Source organism: Leptidea sinapis, chromosome Z (assembly GCF_905404315.1).
Source record: "Leptidea sinapis chromosome Z, ilLepSina1.1, whole genome shotgun sequence".
NCBI lineage: Eukaryota > Metazoa > Arthropoda > Insecta > Lepidoptera > Pieridae > Leptidea > Leptidea sinapis.
Genome location: NC_066312.1, coordinates 30,440,687 through 30,461,079, shown reverse-complemented (window position 1 = coordinate 30,461,079; position 20,393 = coordinate 30,440,687). Strand labels below are relative to the sequence as shown.

The 20,393-nt window shown below is 35.3% G+C and overlaps 1 protein-coding gene across 1 annotated transcript in view; it reads left to right on the top strand.

Moving 5' to 3' along the window:
- LOC126978626 (voltage-dependent T-type calcium channel subunit alpha-1H-like) overlaps positions 1-20,393 on the top strand; it is a 182,362-nt gene that overhangs the window by 128,935 nt on the left and 33,034 nt on the right. The window contains exon 3 of the mRNA XM_050827604.1: positions 875-1,263. Within this exon, the coding sequence (XP_050683561.1) occupies positions 1,053-1,263 (211 nt within the window). The 5' untranslated portion in view covers positions 875-1,052. The remainder of the gene's footprint in view (positions 1-874; positions 1,264-20,393) is intronic.

The window sequence follows — 20,393 nt, the reverse complement described above, 5'->3', positions numbered from 1 at the left end:
TATCTTATAAAACCCACTTTCAATCACACGTTACGATTCACCCCCATAATCTCTTAATTTCTGAGCCGGTTAAACAGGATATGGCAAATGACATATTATCATCTCTGTTGGTTAATTAGGTCATGGGCGCCCATTTTTTAAGCTTTTTTATTTCACCAATTTGCTGCAAATTCAATCAGGTCAGGTCAATATTGTGGGTATGCTAACATAAAACCATGCCGCTTAATACTGATGGGAGTCCAAGGAGATCTCCTGATATTCTCATCGACCTTCTGAATTCTATTTTTTAGATATGAAGCAGAAGATCGAGCACAGTTCGTTTTATGCCATCCACTTTTTGCAGTCTTTTAGGAATGTAGTTCTTTTACGCAGCTTGCAGAAGGGTGGACTAAAAAAAAGGATGGGTAAAAGCGTTACGTTACGTAACCCCACTCAAAACTGTTTTGTATAGAGGAGAAAAAACGCTTAAGCCAAAAAAAACTAATAATAATGCAAATAATAAAAATTTCCATGTTTCGAATTAAATGTCTACCAAGATCCATCCTATTAGATAATTAAACCATCTCTAATTATTGTAAGACCAAAGAACTGAACATGGACAAAACTTCTCATTTCTGATGTAATAACAATAAACGTAACATGGTCTACCTTCTCAATTCTTCGGCAAAGCTACGGATAAAATACTACCGAATTTATATCATTGTATGTGTAAATATACAGTTCCATTTGAAAGCATCGTACGTCCTGTATTTCCATTATTGCGCTGTGCACAATGCAGAAAAGTTGACAAAACATTTTCCATTTCGCAGAGATAACGTTACATTTATGTTACTACCATACAATTGATATTATAATAAGGTTTTCTTTGTTTCAGATCATCATACACCAATATTGACTGACAATGGCCCTGTTTCTTGAACTTCTGACAGCAGAACCAACCCGAGCGCCCCCAATCCTTACTGACACATATGTGTACAGTTAAAACTACCCTCAAAGATGGTTGTAGTGTAGTGTAGTGCTAGTGATAAAATGAGCTTATAATTTTAGTGAAGATGCCTTATTACGGGTATCGAGAAGGTTCGGACTCAAGTGGGGGATGTTCTGAATCAGATGGAGGGGGTTCAGACTCTGAAGGGGGGCTTAGTACAGAGAGTACTGTGGGGGACGGTCTGCCGTTTCCTGGCTTCACGCCAGTTGCTCTGCGGTATCTAACACAGGATACGAGACCGAGGAGTTGGTGCCTGAAACTCATCACCAATCCATATCCTTTTTAACAGAATATTCTTTTTTTGTTTTGGCTCCGCAAATTTATTTCATACAATTTTTGTTTCAAAACTAACGTTTTGTCTAAGTTAAGTCTTTTTCAACGTGTTTTTAATAAGCAAGCTTGCGATATTGCATACCGTGCCGATTTGCTTGGCGAAGTTCATGTTATTGTTGAACGTAACACATAAATATTTTAATTGTTTGGCCTACGGAATAGGAGTCCCGTATAATTGACATTATTGTATATATATAATTTGACATTAGTACAAGGCCATAGATTTTATTGTGTTCGTATTAGTAAAGAGTACAGTAGCATTCTTTGTGAAAATGAATGTACTCTTATGTTAGTCGCGAGGCTTGCGCGGTTGGCGCCGTAATACGGGGCTGTGTCGTTGGCGTACTATGCAAGTTGGACTTTCTGGGGCTTCGGCAGGTCACTGAAGAGAAGAGTGAGAAGAGGTAAACAAGACCTGATGGGTCGAGGCGAAGATAGCTTGCACTCTACTCGATATCGGAAGCTACAGTTTCAATGGTACGATCTAAGACTTAAGACTTTCGTATATACTATACTAGACTATATATCATATAAATTGTTCTACAAAATCCTTGTAAGTATACACCAGCGCTGCATCGTCTTTATTAAGATGCTTCACATTCTGTCACTACACCACTTTGTACATCATTATTGAAAAATTCGAATATTATTCTGTAGTGTTCGCTTTTGTGACATTTTACTAGATTTTTTTAAGTGAAACAACATGATATCACTGATAATATATTAGCATTTTGTCATATCACTAAACTTTTCGGTAAAAAGATGTAATAATCATGAATACTCGACATCCACCGTGATTTCGTGGTATCGCTAGAGATTTCGTGAAATCCCTGGTATCCTCATTTCCCTGCGATATTTGTATAATATATCTATTACATATAATGAGATCACTTGCTAGTGGTCGTCTAACGTGTTCCACTGCTTTTTAGGGTTCCGTAGCCAAATGGCAAAAAAATGAACCCTTATAGATTCGTATAAACACTCGTATACTGTTGAAACTTGTTAAGTAGATGTATTCTGTGAACCGCATTAAGATTTTCACACAAAAAACAGAAAAAAAACAATAAATTTTGGGGGATCCCGATACTTAGAACTGCAACCAAAAATTTTTTTTTCGCCAAACCCATAGGTGTCTATCAATGGATAGGTTTTCAAAAATTATATTGAGGTTATATATATTTTGGGCGAGAGACACTTTCAAAGTGGTAAAGTGTGTGTGTGTGTGTCCCTCCCCGTAACTTCTAAATAAAACATGAGAATGATAAAACAAAAAAAAATATATTATGTACATATGCCATGCAAACTTCCAACGAAAATTGGTTTGAACGAGATCTAGTAAGTAGTTTTATTTAACAAGTCATAAATCGTTGCAACGAACTACAAGAACTTTTATATTATGTTACTTGATGCTACGGAACCCTTCATGGGCGAGTCCGACTTGCACTTGGCCGCTTTTTATTATGTAAGGGCTGTTTGTTTGTCGCATTCGGGTGTGCGTATAATATGGCACATCCAGTTGAAAATTTATCCTAGAATGTTATGTACATAAACATTTATAACTTGCCATTCGAATCTCCTTAGGTTTTACTTATAGGTCAATGTTACTAACTACTAGGCAATGATATCATCTAAATTATAAATCAGCGCACCTCTTTTAACTTTGTGATTCGCTCTTATTTTAAACAGAATCTTTATTGAAGACTGAATTTGCTAAATACAATGAAGGATTACAACTTTATGCCAGACAGCGGTAAATCATTTTACAACGATCGGCTACTAGAATTTCAAACAAGAAAGAACAAAAATAACATGAAAATTACGCGAACTCGGTAACCATAGAATCCGCTATCTTATAAATTATGAAAAACGAATCTGGTTTGTTTCATTCTCACAACACACATGTTGTTAACGTGCTTGTATGGTCCAAGGTGTAAGATGCGCGGTTTAAACTATCATCTATTTATAAAATTCATCTTTTCTAAGCCTGTTTTTTATTTTACTTTTTAAACTTAAATATCTTTGTTATATATACAATTTTCCATATTTTTTTATGGGCAAGATTAAAAGAAGATCATATTTTAGGTTTACTTTTTGTTATATATTCCATTATCACGAAGCATCCTTACACAAATAATGAATTCAAGCTGTAAAGGTTGATCCGTCTAATATAAGGTAATTTAAATTTGTATAGTTTATTCTTTAGTACTTTTTATTGAATATTTGATATTTAAAACGCTTTTAACTTTGAACACAATTCATATATTGGATGCAGCACCTTATAAACTAATTTGTTATGTAGGTATATTACAGCCATTGTAAAATACTCTATTTGATTTAAAGAGTATTTTAAATTTTAGCTCTACATTTTCCATACATATAGAAGATACAGTAATTCAAATTACTTGAATATTTTCAATGGCGATTCATAAGCGCTCAGTTTATGCCTAATTGAATAAAATTTATTCAACTTTGACTTTTGACATTATGATCAACGCGATCCATACTCTCTTGTATCACCAATTGAAACGCCGCATAAACGTATATATGAATTTGAAAACCAAAAACATATTTTTACGTGTCGGGCGAGAATCGAACCGGGAGCACCTTGGGTGAAGTTCACCATCTCTATTACTTGGGCCATACACGCTACCGTTGACAATAGCGACGGCGCGGCTTATAATTACAGTTCTATAAAACTATCGCCGAAGCGGCGCCCCGTGACTTTTTTGACTTCGATAACACACCAAGCCACTCAGAAAGTTATGCGAAAAAAGTTTTTATATTATGAAGTGTAGTGAAGAAGACTTATTGTATTATTTAAAAATATGTGATTGTTTACGCGTAATAATAAAATCGTTCGATTTTCAAATATCCTACCATATTTTTGTGAGCTAAATTTGATTATTGTGTCTCATAGAAAAATGGATCTGCGTCAGTTACAATTTAGATTTAAAAGTTTTTAGTTTTCAATGTAAATTTCTAAATGTATTATGTATGTAACGTACAATTATACAAATCAACATCCTCTTTAGTAAAAAGTAGTTGTGTGTTATGCTGTTTGCACATCCTTATGTAAACCACTTCTAATGGAGTTATACGTTTAAACTTATTCCAGTTGCAGCAAACAAACCCTAACATTCGCAGAGACTTCATTATAATTGTAGGATAGTTTACTAACCAGGGTAGCTAAAGTCTCTAATTTAGAAGTCTCAAGAACGTACTTTTACTAATAATTTGTTTCAGGGCCTCAAAGATAGTTTTAAATTTAAAAACCGCGATGATAAAGTCATACAGTCGTGTAGTGGATTCTGATACCTCTATATATCGAATCTAATGATTTAAATACTATTTAAAAGCTTTAGTTATAAAATTTCTATACAATAGTGTTTTTATAGCTCTATATATACTCTCTATGGCGATAAATAAATGCATTCAGTACGACGCTGACCGAGCAACTGACCGTACGCGGGCGCGTAACATCGTAAACAAAACTTTGAGTTCTGGCAATTCCAAGTATAAAAAATAATATCCTATAATAATTAGATAAATATGATATCTTCTCCGTCTTTTATCCCGTTTTTCGTAAGTAATTTTTTTTACGCACATATTAAAGGACTTAAAATTTTTATTCATTTTTCTTCGGAATCCACGTCCAATCAAGTTTGCTATCAGCTCAGCATTAAACACACCATGGTAAACGCGTACGGGTACGCGCTACGTCCCTAAATTCGAAATTATACGTAACACGTTAATTTTTAGGTTGAATAAATTTACAGATGTAAGAAATTTCTACTTAATCGGTAGAGTAGCTTTACAGTAAATTTGCTGTATCATAAAATCCTACAAAAGTATTCTACTTTAAGTGTCGCAATGTTTTAGGCCTATTTGGGAACATTCAAGGGTTTCGCAAATGCTCAACTTAATTAAGAAAACGAGAGAACTAAAGCGATGTTAAACAACTGAATTTCGCATTAAGTTGTACTTATTGTTCTTGAGATAAAATTAAGGCACGGCCCGAGAACAAAAGCATAATTACTTTATATAATAGTATATAATATACTTTATTTTCGGTTCTAAACTCATATACTCGTATGTTGAACAATAATAGCTGCACGTGTTCCGGGGATTTCCTGATGACGTCTTTTCTTGAAATCCGAACGTAAATTGATATACATATATGTTTTGAAGGCTGTTATCTTTATATGTAGAATTTCAGGTCACGTTGTTTATATGCGATGAACTCCTAAACTACTGAACCGATTTTAATCAAACTTTGCACACTGTATCCACTAGTTTTTATTGCGATTCTTGATTCTGAATGTTTTTTTTATTACAAATTTTATTTCTGTATAAATAATATTCTAAGACATAATTTTTGTCGCAAAGTTTGACAGTTCAACTATTACGCTATTTGGTAATTAATAAGAATTATAGAGAGAAATAGATTTTTTTTAAATTAAATTTTGTACATATCGGTCACTATAGTAGTTAGTAATTATAACTTTTCGTGACTTTTGGGAACAGCGTTATATTCCCTTATTTAACGGAAGATGAGGAAGAAATACAATCGAGTCACCTGATGGTATGTGAACTCCGCATACTATTTGTAACACCAGAGGAATCACAAAAGCCTTACTGACTATGGTCACTTTACAGACTTAAAGCGCTTTAGATTGCTATAAAGCATCGAATAAACGTACATATAATTTGTGAAATTGAAAATTGACTTACATTAATTACTGTTACTAAAATGAAAATATTAGCATCAATCACTAACCCTTATTTTATCTTGTGCACAGTATGACATACTAACATAGACTTAATAAAAATCACACAAACGCACGCACGCACACACTCACACACACAGACACAAACCTCTTTTTGTGAGTTTGCTAATTATGTTTAATAATGTATAAGCTTTCGGAAGGACCTAGCCTCTGCAACTTAGGTTATCCTACTGCAGATAGTAGGGCACAAAAGATTCTATACCATATATTATAAGACTTGAATAAATGATTTATTATTATTATTATGTAGTGATAAAGGATTGACCCGGGGGATAAATTATTCCTATCCAATGTCTTTATATTTCTCTACTGACTAGTATCGGATAATTGCATGAATAGAACGTTTCATTTACATTTGAAGTTCTGTGGTAACCGCAATGTTACTTTGTCCTCGTAATAGACTTTTACATGAAAATTACACGCTCCTTGAGCATTTATTTAAAGAAAAGGCTCGTAAAGGTTCCTTTAAGTATTTACTCCGAGTATTTTTAGATCCTTAGCCACTTAAGTTTATTAAAGTTCAAAAGAGCTTGCAAAACCCGAGATGTTAGGGGTTAAAGTACATTAATTGCAGTGTCTTAGTTCAAGCAGAAAGTTTAATTTTATGAAGTAGAAACTTTACTAATAAAAGCGTTTGTTTGATAAGTAGTGTAATAGTATCTAGTTTATTAGAAATGACAACAAAAATAATTCTAAAGGAATCAATTTTGAGAAAATAAATGCCTTTTATGCCTTTTAATACAATCTCCCACACCTTATATTGCCTGGAAGAGATCGCTAATTAGCGGTAAGGTCGTCTTATTGTAGTGTTAGATTCATAACATTTTATTATTAATTCAATACTCAAATACTTCAAATTAATATATTTTTATCAATCTACTAAGAATTATGCGCGAAAAATCGCGTAGGTGTCATTCTGACGTACCGCCAGACATCAATGTCAATGATACCGCTTTACATTCGTTGCATTCAGTACGGGAAATGAATCAAAACTAAGTTGTTTCTTAGAATATTTTCATTATACATTTATATTATCATCATTCATTATCATCAGCCGGAAGACGTCCACTGCTGGACAAAAGCCTCCCCCAAAGATCTCCACCACGAGCAGTCCTGCGCTGCCCTCATCCAACTTGTTACGGCGACCTTGACCAGGTCGTCGGTCCATCTTGTCTCATCGGCCTACCAACAATGCGTCTCCCGGTACGTGGTCACAATTTGAGGACTTTTCTGCCCCATCGGCCATCTGTCCGTCGAACTACGTCCCTCCATCTGTGTAGCATTATAATCCCCGTTTTTTCCAAATAATTCGGTTGCAAATTAAATTTCTAAACAAAATTTACGATAGATAGGCCTCGAACCCGCGACCTCTCGGGTCCCGTCCGAATTCAGTTGTTTAACCAGTCCTACCTACCTTGAGGGCAATATAATACTAAAGTTGCTGATGAGATCTAATTTCGGCAACATATGACAGACCACAGAGTCATATGATACAAGTGGTGTTACAATTTCTGTGTTTCCAAGTTTGCCAAGGATCAATGTTGGGAAATTTAGGTCCCATTCTTGGCTGAAAAGACGACAAAACAACTTAAAGAAAATTTTACCTTTGAACAATACCGTCTAAGTGACTATTCCAGGTGAAAATCTGGTCATATGTCAGCTTAAGATGTTTTATCTGCGCGGGAAACGATATAGATTTACTATACATTCGCGAGGATATAAAGCCAACCAACTTTCGCTTCCCAGTAAAGGCACCAGGGCGGTCTTAAGAGCATTAACCGCCAGGAAATGAGTTGAGACTAGGTGTTCCATGTTTCTATCTGATCTTTTAAGAAGATCCAGTTCGGGCGTGTTTTCGAGAGCATCTTGTAAAGTCCTGCACCCTGAGTCGCCCTCATGACGTCCTCACATACCTTCCTCCATGATTACATCTTGATCTGTAAACAATCCAATTTTCGAATAATGTGCGGATCTTCTTCCAAAGCTTCTCTTTTCAACACGGTACTTCTCGATTAGAGGTCTTCGTTTCTTACATTTGGGGGTTAGCAAGAATCCTGAGCAGCACTGCATTGTAATGTCGTATCATGTCACACACAAGCTAAAATACCAACCGAACCGATTGATATCTTACAAAAGACCTCGCGAAGAACCATATAAAAAGTTTCGAATGATGTGTTTGATATTTACGAACGTGGAGTCGATCTATAAAATCGCTATAATAAACAAACATCCTCGCCATTGGCCTTTTTCCAAAATAACATTTTCTAAATTATTGAGTTTATCACACTATTGACATGAAACATTATAACGTAGAATAACTTTTATCTTGTGATTCGGAGGTGAAACTTTTTCCCTGTGAAGAATTCCTATCCCTAGTTTTCTTTTATCCAATGGAATTGAGTTACCATATTAAGTAGATTGTTGTACTGATGTATTTGTCAGTAAGGCATCGTGTGAGCGCATTCCCGCTATAACTTATAATTTCTTCGCCTGTTAAGTTTTTATTATATTCTTGGTGATGTCGATTATCATGAAATTTTGCATGTATGTTGGGCGAAACGTATTTTAGACCGAAACCCTATATATATAACGACGACCGCCTTAATAGACACGATATCTTCTGAATCATGGTGGGCACCTTAACTGGTCACACACTGCTAAACCAGCACCTTTTTCACAATCCGCGTCACGGACAACCCTAAGTGCGGAGAATGCTGGCTGAGGACGAAATGGTCACTCGTACAATCCTCGAATGTGCAGGAGTACCCAACCAACGGGCAAACCTTTAGTTAATACGAACTCGCTACCAGAAGTTTACAAACACCCTCCCGAAGGGTACTGAACTTTTGGAAGGAGCTGGCCCTGTTGGACATTGCTGACCAACACTACACCCAAAATGTCCCGAAAAAAGCTGTTTATTTGCGGAAACAGGAACCTCAATACCAACAGCACATATAACGTAATATGTAATGTGTATAAAAAAATAGTTTTTTAATTTTTTGTATCACTTGTCGTTGCGTAGAGAACACGCGTCATTGTGTCTTCTACCGCATTTATCTCGAGAATTGTTGTCAAGAGCTGTTTGACCTGGTTCCTACAGCCAAATGCCACCTTTTTTTCAAAGTCTAAGTTAATAACATTATTCAATTAGGCTTTGAGATTTTTGAGTGAAACCTTTTTCACATGGTACCTATGTAGTTCTTCTTTTAAAATATGTGCAAGATTCGATTATCGACTTTTAGTTGTTTTTTTTGTATTCATCTTAGACAAGAAAGATGGATACTTCAAAAATACGAGTGATTTTTGGATATGAGTTCCGACGCGGAACTGATGCGGAAGAAACAGCTTGCAATATCAATGTTGTGTTTGGAGAGGGCCTGGTAATGAACACATATACAGATTATGATAGATATGATATATGAATTACAATAAAACGCCAATTTCATTCTTTAATCCCTATTAATTTACAATGGCTGTAATATAACAAATAAGTTTGTGTGGTGCTGCATCCAGTAATGAATTGTGTTTTAATAGTATAAATTACTTCATAAAAAGTAGTAAAGAATAAACTGTTTAAATATAATATATCTTCACAAAAAATCTCACAAATTAGGATATCATCCCCACCATAGTGCGGTTTTCAAGTAACTTTTTCCACTAACAAACAAGCTGTGGAATGAGCTTCCTTGTGCGGTGTTGCAGGACAAAACGACATGAGTGCCTTCAAAAAAAGCGCGCACGATTTTCCAAAAGACCGACAACACTTCTATGATTCCTCTGGTGTTGCAAGAAAATGTGGGCGGCGGTGATCACTTAACATCAGTACGTTTGCCCTCCTCTTCCATAAAAAAAGTCTCCGCTGTGGTACCAACCTTGCTGGCATCCTGAGCAATGAAGTCACAAGGACCACTGATAAAACTCCCTCTCTTAAATATCTCGCTCAAACAATGTTACTTAAGTAATTATTGGTATAAAACACATAGGTACCTTAAGTTACTTATTCAAATATCCTTCAACTTTTGAATAAATTTTGAATCATTATTTACATAAAGTAACACAGTCGGGCTTTGCAGCGACATTTTAACATGAATTTAGTTTTGCCTACCTCTATAATCTTGGCTTATTTTGTAAGCAAATTGTATGCTTAGCGAACACAACGCCTACAGATAGGCAAGGGCTGGATTATATTATGAAATGATAAAGATTTCTGTATAAATTAAAATCGTTGACATTTAGAAATATTATATAAAACCAACATAATTGTATTACACTGGGGAAAGATATTGGCAATGCAAAAGAGTATAGAGTATGAGAGTGTGTTATTTTTAACAAATTTCGCTTTTGTTGAAAGACTCCGAAGTAGAAGATTAAGAACTGGTCGAATAAGAACTGGTCGGAAATGGTTACATATACCTGGATGTAACTAATCCATGAATGAGAATCTTCCGAATTCACACTGACACAAGCAATTCGATTTTGGTCTCGGACGATGATTGGCATTGCCAATCTAATAATGTTAGTGGGATAATATATGTATGATTGGTACGTATTTAAATAACGAGGTACGCATTTAAACGAGGAACAAACATGAACTTGTTATGCCTACTACTCGGTTGGGTCGAGTTAGTAAGTCTTTTGTTGGGCGATGTATATGCTTCTACAATATGATCCCAGAAAATGTTTAAAACAAATGTGTAACGAAATTTAAAAGAATTGTTAAAAAACATTTGTTTGGGAAAGGTTACTATAGCATAAACGATTTTCTTAATGACACTACAGACTGGGAATGAAGCGAACACCCGCTGTTTAATTATATTTTTTTATTGTTAGATATCACATTGTAACCTATATTTTATATAAAAAAAAGTCCGCTGAGTTTCTTGCGCTAATTCTTCTCAGGTATGAGGCAGTCTTTTTTGAATGGTTGGTAGTTGATGACGTTCAATAAAGGATTTTGAATCCCATTTTGAATAAAAATATTTGAATTTGAAATATTATATCATATTTAGATATATTATTAGATATATTCATTGTTTTGATATCTTTAAATATAAAGCACAAAGATGGCGTTGTAAATGATTATTACTCAGCAACTACAATATGTACAGACCCACATAATATATCATTGGAAAGATTGTTAAGTTTGGATTTTTTGGTGGTCGAGATCAAAAGCTATTAAGGTACAAACACTTCGCATAGAGTTACATTGAAGATGAGGTTTGCCAACAACGTGCCAACAATGACCATTTTGTTTTGTTTCCAAATCAAGAATCAGTTGTTTCATAACAACTATTGCATATGCTTAACCAGGCATGCATACAAGGACAGGAGATACACGAGAGACTAGCGGGTCGTCACTAGTCCATTTATATATTAGCTAAACTCAGCCATACTATGCTCTATGGCTAAATGTTCTAGTAAAAAAATATTAATTGGGACATTTCAAAACCAAGATCTTCACATCAATCAAGATTGACGGTCCATCTTCTGTGGGGGGGGGGCGTCCAACCAACACTACATCTTCCGGTACGTGGTTGCCATTCGAGGACTTTACTGCCCCAACGGTCATCTGTCCTACGAACTATGTTTACTGCCACTTGAGTTTCGCAATCATTAGGACTATGTCAGTGACTTTGGTTCTCCTACGGATTTCTTATTTCTGATTCAATCTTGCAGTTACACTCCAAGCATAGCCCTCTCCATTGCCCTCTGACCATGAGCTTTCTCATGCGTATTTTTTCTTGATATTATAAGGTTCACGATATATGATTGTTAATTGTTTAAACGCTTCAAACATTTTTGTTGTCTACGAATGATATCGGCTCCTAGTTAGTTCCCAATTACGTAGTAGCTACGGATTAAGCATTTAGTTAAGAAGGGAAAAATTATGCAATGTATCCAGGACCCTAACGGTGCAATGTAGACTAAATAAACACCTCTGGATCCTGGATCTCAGGAATTCGAGAGTGAGTTTCCGTAATAGTGCACTTAAGACCTTGTTGTATTTTTTGTGTTAAAGTTATCAATGAATAAACGCAGCATCTACATGGAAAATTCTTCGATCATTGTTAAAATGTCAGCTCTCTGTCGAAAACACAATACGATTTATGAAAGGAATCAATCTTAGCAGTGAGCTAATAGTTCATAAAATTTTGTTTTCCAATTTTATTTGTGTATTAATCCTTAAAGTGAAGGTTATCACATTATAATCATAACAAATTATTTAATTTACAAGAGCGACATCTGAAGTCAATTTTCTAATATGCAAATATTGGGTTTGAGTAGGTTATCAACTGTAAAGTAGATACTGTAGATGAAGCCACAACCTGAGAGTTGAACAAAGCATACAAGATTTTATAACGATACGTCACTCGATCGGTTAGCTCAGTTGGTTAGAGCACTGGCAAGGAACGCCGGAGGTCTTGGGTTCGAGTCCCGCATCGTTAATATAAACTTCTTTTCAAATTTTATTTATGTAGTGAGCTTTAGATAATACTGGCTATTATTATAGATTACTAGCTGACCCAGCAAACGTTGTATTGCTGATATTAAAATCGCGATACAAAAGTAACTGTTGATCGTAGATGGGTGAGAATTGAAGTTTTATGTATTTTTAATGAAGACTCATAATCAAACAAATTTAAAAAAATAATAGAAAAAAAAATCGTGTGGACCACCCTTAACATTTTGGGGGATGAAAAATCTCAGACCGATTCTCAGAACTACCTAATATGTACTCAAAATTTCATGAGAATCGGTCAAACCGTTTCGGAGGAGTTCAAAGTTTAACACCATGACACGAGAATTTTATATATTAGATATTGAACACAGTGAGCTAGGGCTACCCATAACTGTACCACAATATACAAAATAGAACAGTAGTGTCACTCAGCTTTTGGTACATACAAAAAGAAGAAGGCACGGCGAAGACAATTTTACTCGGACAGCGACCATTCTCGGCAGAACAGAATTGGTTCCCACAATAGTCTTGTCTTCCCAAGCTTGCTTAGGGGCCCTGTAAGTCGTGTGTATGTGTGCGTGCGAAGTTAAAGTACTGTTGCATTACTGTATTGTGAATGTACCAATTTATAAAATTATAGTTGTGTAGTAGTGAGAAACAATAGCTCGAAATCTCCTCACTCTCTTGTCAGTAAGCGTAACGTGTCAATTATGAATTGCAATCGTGTTGGTGTAAGAAAATTAATAAACAAAGATCTCGTTCAAACAACAGGGTTAAGGCCGATTTAATGGTTTACTGTAAAATCCATTCATTACTGTTTACTGACGTCTCACTAGAAGACATCGCGTTTTGGGAATCTGCCAACGGTAACGATCTATGACGCTGTTAACCTTAAACTATTTACTGTAATTTATCGTTTCCCAGTTTCTTCCGCTTTCCTTTTATAATTATGTCACATAGTTGATACATTTCTGGGCAAATGACACTTAACATCCTATGTCTCAAGTTTGTGGCTACCAAACGGCGCCTATTTCTGCCATGATGCAGTAATGTCTAATCATTACTGTGTTTCGGTCTGAAGGGTGCCGTAGGTAGTGAAATTACTGGGCAAATAAGACTTAACAGCTTATGTCTCAAGGTGAAGAGCGCAATTGTATTGCTACTCAGAATTTTTGTGGTTTTGAAGAATCCTGAGCGGTACTACATTGTAATGGGCAGAGCGATTCAATTCTCATCAGCTGAACGTCCTGCTCGTCTCATCCCTTATTATCATAAAATTACATAAAAAAAATTCTTGAATAAATTTTGTTTTCGGTGTTCATCAACATTTTTATCTAAGTTTATAAAAAAAAATACTGTAGTATGAAGGAATGATATACATATATTTAAACAAAAGCAATACTGAAAATAATGCGTGTCAGTAAGATATATATTTACAATCGTATTTGCAAACATTTCAGATACGTGTCAAGTGCCTGAGTTTAAATTAATGAAATTTGTTTTTTTGTTTTTAAAATAAACACTAATTGAATAAAAACCACTGGAAAACCCAAAGGAGCCACCCACTGGTCAAAGTAAATAAAAATCTATTTATGTTTCTGTCAATAAAGCTTTTTCATACGATACCCCACATTACACGGTTAGCTCAATTCAAAATATGGACTGCCGGTTTTTGCATAAAGACCCGGATTTTAACGATTTAATTACATGATATCTATAGTTTACAGATTTTTCCTTTTATTTGTATTGTATAAGGCGGTATTACTTGACAAATTTCATAGTTCTGGGTCAATGGAGAGTACCCCATAAATTTTGATTACCTTGAGCGTGTCAAATATACTTTTGTTGCGGCATAAAAGTTTGACTTTTACACAGCTTCAGAGACTGCAGATTTGAGTAATTGCTATCTCCTTTACTGACTATAAGCTTCAAAGCTAAGAAATCGATCCATAAAAGCAGAGTTATCAAAAGTCAAATCCCATAACTTGATAATATTGTCCTCTTTTAAGAAGTAGGTTGAAAATAATACACATCAAGATAACAATAACAGAACGTACGCATAACTCTAAGAACCCAACAAAAAAATGAGTTGGTAAAGTTTCACTATAAAGTTCAAATTAAAATGAACTCACAAAACGCAGTTTATTAATCAAAATGCAAGCGCACGGTTCACTTTGTCTTTTTAAGTTAAAGGTGAATTTTCATGTGAATACTGCCTCATTCCTCAAACTATTCATACTTGTACTGCTAGAATTATATTTGTACGAGAAGTTCTCCACTTAAGTGCTTCAAGTTTATTTTACGTCTCATAAAGTTTTGAGAGCTAATAGCTACCAGTTATATAACCGTTTGCCTTTTAGCTTGGCTTTTACTGAAATACAATTCAATTTTACTTTTAATTCTACCATCGTATAAGTATAACATGGAAATTGTTCTAAAAGGCTTGAGTTATATAATAAGAAATCCAAGAGTTCTCTATATTGTCTGTGTAACATAAAGCACTTGAATAAGCAAGCTGGCTTTTCAAAGCGCTTTAAAAGCGACCGCGTATTGGAATAAATGAAATAATTTAGTGTATAGTACTTTTGTGTCGTGAAGGAAACTGGAATAACATTATTATGACAGTTATGCTGTTATTGTATACAGGCAAATATAATACAATTAGTTTCGTGGTCACTTGGGAGAGAAGGCCAAATTGGCTTCTAAAAAGCTTAGTGTACTCAGTAGAGTAAGACAGTACGCAAGCAAGCCGCAAATTTTGCCTCACATGGAGTACTATTCTTACCTCTGGGCAGGTTGTCCCCAGTACCAGCTTCTTCCATTTGGCCGCATACAACGAAGAGCGGCTAGAATCATTGACGATCAAGTCATTTTCAATTGGCTTGATTTTGGTGGCGTTGCAATTAAATGTATTTTGACGGACTCTTTTTCGTACAAAATGATGATCCTTACATCTACCCACTATCATTTCCATGCATAACATACTGGACTTAGATTATAAATTAGTAGTTAAATAAATAAAATAATTAATTTTCTCGTCGAAATGTGACTGTAACTGACTCTCGTTTACTCTTTACATTTAAAAGATGAATTCATTGTTTGCGTTTGAATTTCTTTTTGTTATTATGTTGAGCCAAAAGCAGTGCGATTAATATTAATTCCTCTTTTATAAAGACGTGTGCATGTGTCGGGATGACTGACTATGTGAATTAGTGCATTAAAAAGTTGCTTTGATCGTTAATCTTTAGATAAAGGACAGAGGAACTGTTCGGGTTGATCCCAGCAGCCAAATTGAAAAATTGTTCAAAATGCAAAAATCTACATCATGTCATCCGTGGACGGTTCTCATCACTTACGCCTCATACCTGTTTGCCCAGCCTTATATAAAAAGTAATTATTCTAACGAAAGTGAGGAGACCTATACTAGCTATGAAAGTCGCTGGCCACCTGTAATAGAAGCCGAAGCTTCACTGGTAGATAATATAAAAAAAGAATACAATAACGGCTGTGAAAATAGAACTAAATCCATTTACAATCAATCTTATACAATTTGTTTCAATGTAATTCTCACATTTGTACTTGTCACAGAATAATCGATTATGTGGGTAATAAGATTTTTTTTTCACTAAATTAGAGCATGTACTGATTAATGAGTTGGATTCAATCCAAAACTTAGCATCTGTACAATATGAAAGAGAACAAATTGTTCTCTCAGATATATTACATACTAGCTGTAGCCCGCGACGTCGTCCGCGTGGACGTTATAATAATATTGACACACTTTTACACGTTACAAGACAATGATATATTTATTACAATATACTTACTTAAATATGCATAAATTTATATAAACATACATAATAGCATTTAAACATCCATGACTCGGAAACAAACATTCATCATATAAATGCTTGCACCTACCGGGATTCGAACCCGGGACCTCTAGCTTAGTAGATAGGATCGCTAACCACACGGCTATACACGGTTATAAAACAAACAACAAACGTGACAGTATGTAGCTTTTTATGTAGTTCGGACCTCTAGTTGAAATTGCTGAATGTTAATGAAATCTATTCAGTATTTCGCTCGCCGCCGGACCACACCATAGTGTCGCGCACACGGATCGTCATCGTCGCATCTGTTAAAATATTTTTCCAAATGATGTATTATGAAAGACAAAGTTTATCTACTTTAAATACCAGAAGCAAAAAAAGTATTTATTTTGATATTATAAGGATCAATTTGTCACTACCTAATGTGCATAACAAATAAATTATCAATTTTTATTGTATTCACGCTTCACTATTTTGGTGATAATGGCTAACATATTAAATAGATCTATATGCTGTTGCCGGGATGTTTTCCATCTATATTATTAATTGCGTCACTTGTATCCCTCTTGTAGTATATTTATTCAATACAATACATTGCTTATAACAATATTTATGGTAGAGAGGACAAAAAAGCGTAAGAGTCTCCTGATGTTAAGTGATCACCGCCACCTACATTAAGAAAAGTGTACGCTTTTTAAGGGTACCCATGTCGTATCGTCGTGGAAACACTGCACAAGGAAGCTCATAGCTTTGTTGTTGTTGATATGTTGATACTGAAGAGGTTAACAGCATACTTATGAGTCTTGACTCTAGAAGCGCTACTGGCTGGGACTGAATTTCAAAGAAATTTGTTAAGCTCTCTTAAAATTACTTGATCCCACTTATAACAAGATTGGCTAATCTCTGCTTTAAATCAGGTATTTTTCCTTCCTCTCTAAAGCGTTGCATTGTAACTCCTGTGTACAAGAGTGGAACTAAAACTGATGTTTACAATTATAGACCTATCTCTGTATTCTCGGCTATTTCAAAAATAATAAAAATTAATAAGCAATAAACTTCTTAACTACTTAAACAAATATAATATTATTTCTTATTGTCAATATGGCTTTAGGAAAGGAAAGGTGGAAACACAAGACGCAATTTTAGGCCTAACAAAAACTATAGTTAGAGAAGTGGACAAGGGCAATAAATGTCTCGCAGTTTTCCTAGATTTAAAAATGGCCTTTGACACAGTTTCTATTCCCATTCTTGTGCGCAGATTGGAGGGTCTGGTAATTCATGACAAAGCCCTCTCTCTCCTAAACAGCTACCTAAATGACCGAATACAGGAAGTAAAGGTTGACCTATATCACAGCACAATGGAAAATGTGAAATTTGGCGTACCGCAGGGCAGTGTCCTCGGCCCGACACTTTTTTTAATCTATATTAACGACCTATGTAACCTCCATATCAACGGTGCGAGTATATTCACTTATGCTGATGACACAGCCATTGTTTTCTCTGGTATCTCTTGGGAAGCCGTACAGAGAAAGTCTGAGATGGGCCTTGAAAGAGTCTCAAATTGGCTAAACCAAAATTTATTGTCTCTCAATATATCAAAAACAAACTATATATGTTTCTCTCCACATGACAGATACCAGCCCGTTCAATACTTCTATATCAGAATCCATTCATGCTCCAACCCTCACGATTTGACTTGTAATTGTCCCTCCATAGAAAAGGTTAATTGTATCAAATATCTCGGCATTCTGATTCATAACCAGGGTGAGAAAATTTTCCCACTGATTCACTCTATTTGATTTGTAATCTTTGGCGATTAGGAAACTTTATGTACTAAACATCATTTCAACCGTCCACAAGTCACTATCGCTAGATCACGCGAAAATGATTAGTAGAAGAAATGATAAAGTAGCTCCCACCATTACTGTTCGCACTACTTTTGCTGAACGACAGCTTAGCTGTCAATCAGTGTACTTATATAATAAAATAAATCGTGACCTAAATATATATCCTATGACATTACACCTATGCAGAAAAGCCTTAAATTATTGGCTAGGCTAATTTGTCTTGATTATGATGAAGTGGAAAGTCTTCTGATCAGGCTGACATAACAAACACACGCATTCTATAGATTCCAAATTAAAGGTCCAGATTCAAACCGAATGTTGTACGTGCAAGAAAGTTCCTTGAATACCGCACTGTGGAGGAACGCCACACATTCAGATGGTGGGAATGAATTATAACAATAAAAAAAAACAATCACTACGTGAAAGTGTACCAAGAATACTGGCAGCATTTCCGCGTTGGATAGCTAGGCGGATCCGTTGACCACATTATTGAACTAAGTAGTCAGTACTTTGTACATTCTCCGCGCCTCTGAGCTGGGGCCAAGTGTCTCGACACCAAACGGCACAAAAATGTAAAACTCACTGAGACCGTCATATTTGCATTTGCTGTCTTTGGCAGTTGAAGCAGCAGCCCCAGCACCAACTGACGTAACTTAGACATGAGAAGGAGCCAGAGAGTCGACGCAATTTGCGTCGCATACCAGCGCCCTTCCCCGTGCCCAAGCCATCAGGGTTTTGTTCAATTTTATTAGTCTGTAACGTATTTTAGCTTATAACTTTAAACGATCAATTCTTGTATATATATATATATATAGCTGACTTGGCAGACGTTGTTCTGTATATACTAAAAAATACAGTTTTATAGGAAATTGCCAATAATATTTCAAAACATCAAGAATTATTTCGTAACAAATGCTCCTTGTTGTTACAATGAAATTGTTTCACAGCAGAACTGTCAAACCGTGCGTCACTAAATTCTCTCAGAGAAAATATGTCCATACAGACCAAATATTGGAAATAAAAATAATTATGGGTCCCAAATCGAAACATAAAGTAGTATCCTATTTCTCAAGGTAGACTAAACTGCACTCCATGAAGTAATCCCCATTAAAATTCGTTCTTTAGTTTAGGAGTCCATCGTGGACAAACAACGTGTCACGTAATTTATATATATTAAGACTAGCTGACACGGCAAACGTTGTTATGCTATATAAATTATTTTCAGAGTTAGATATATTAAGATGTAATCTGACTCTCGGAAACGGCCCCAACGATTTCCTTGAAATTTAGTATACAGGTAGTTTTGGGAGTGAAAAATCGATTTAGCTAGGTTTCAATTGAAAAAAATATTCTTATATCCGTATTTTAATGAGTAAACATCTACATTAACATTAGAATACAAATGTTGCCACTATATACAAGGCTATAATAGCAGATGGGGCATTGGGTGATCCGGAATGCAGAAGACCCCGGTTCGAATCCAGATGTCCTATTAGTTTATTTTTTTGGTTAAGTTTTTTACATCCTCAAAAATCCGAGCAAGGCTCGATCGTCCAGATATGGCATAAGTGAAGCAAGGCGCGGGCATGTCACTAAATATAAATCAATATTCACAAGAATACATAAATATTCACTGCAAAGAAATCACACGAATGCTTTTACGCATTCTGAGGCATGTTACATCATGTTTTCATATATTCAAATAAAATTCGAGACATCCTCTCGCCGCGCCGTCGCCGGAAACATTAAATTTTCAATAGATGTGTGACTTACTAAATGTTATTTCTTGCTTCAAAAACTGATAAAAAATGGCGAAGTGCGAGTCGGATTTGCACACGAATAGTTCCGTTCCATTAATCTAATATACAGAATTATTTAACTGGGACAGTAAAAGGCATTTATTTTCTCAAAATTGATTCGTTTAGAGTTCTTTATGATTTCATTTCTAACATACTAGACACTACTACCGCTTCGGAAACATTTGGCTGAGAGAGAAGAAGTGGTGCAAATACTTCACCCAGCATTTTTTTTTTGCGCTCTTTTAAATCAAATACACAATATCGTACTGTCATTGCTATTGCTATAAAATAATCATAATCTAGTCCTCCAGGCTGTCGGATCACTTAGATTTTCAGCTGTGTAATA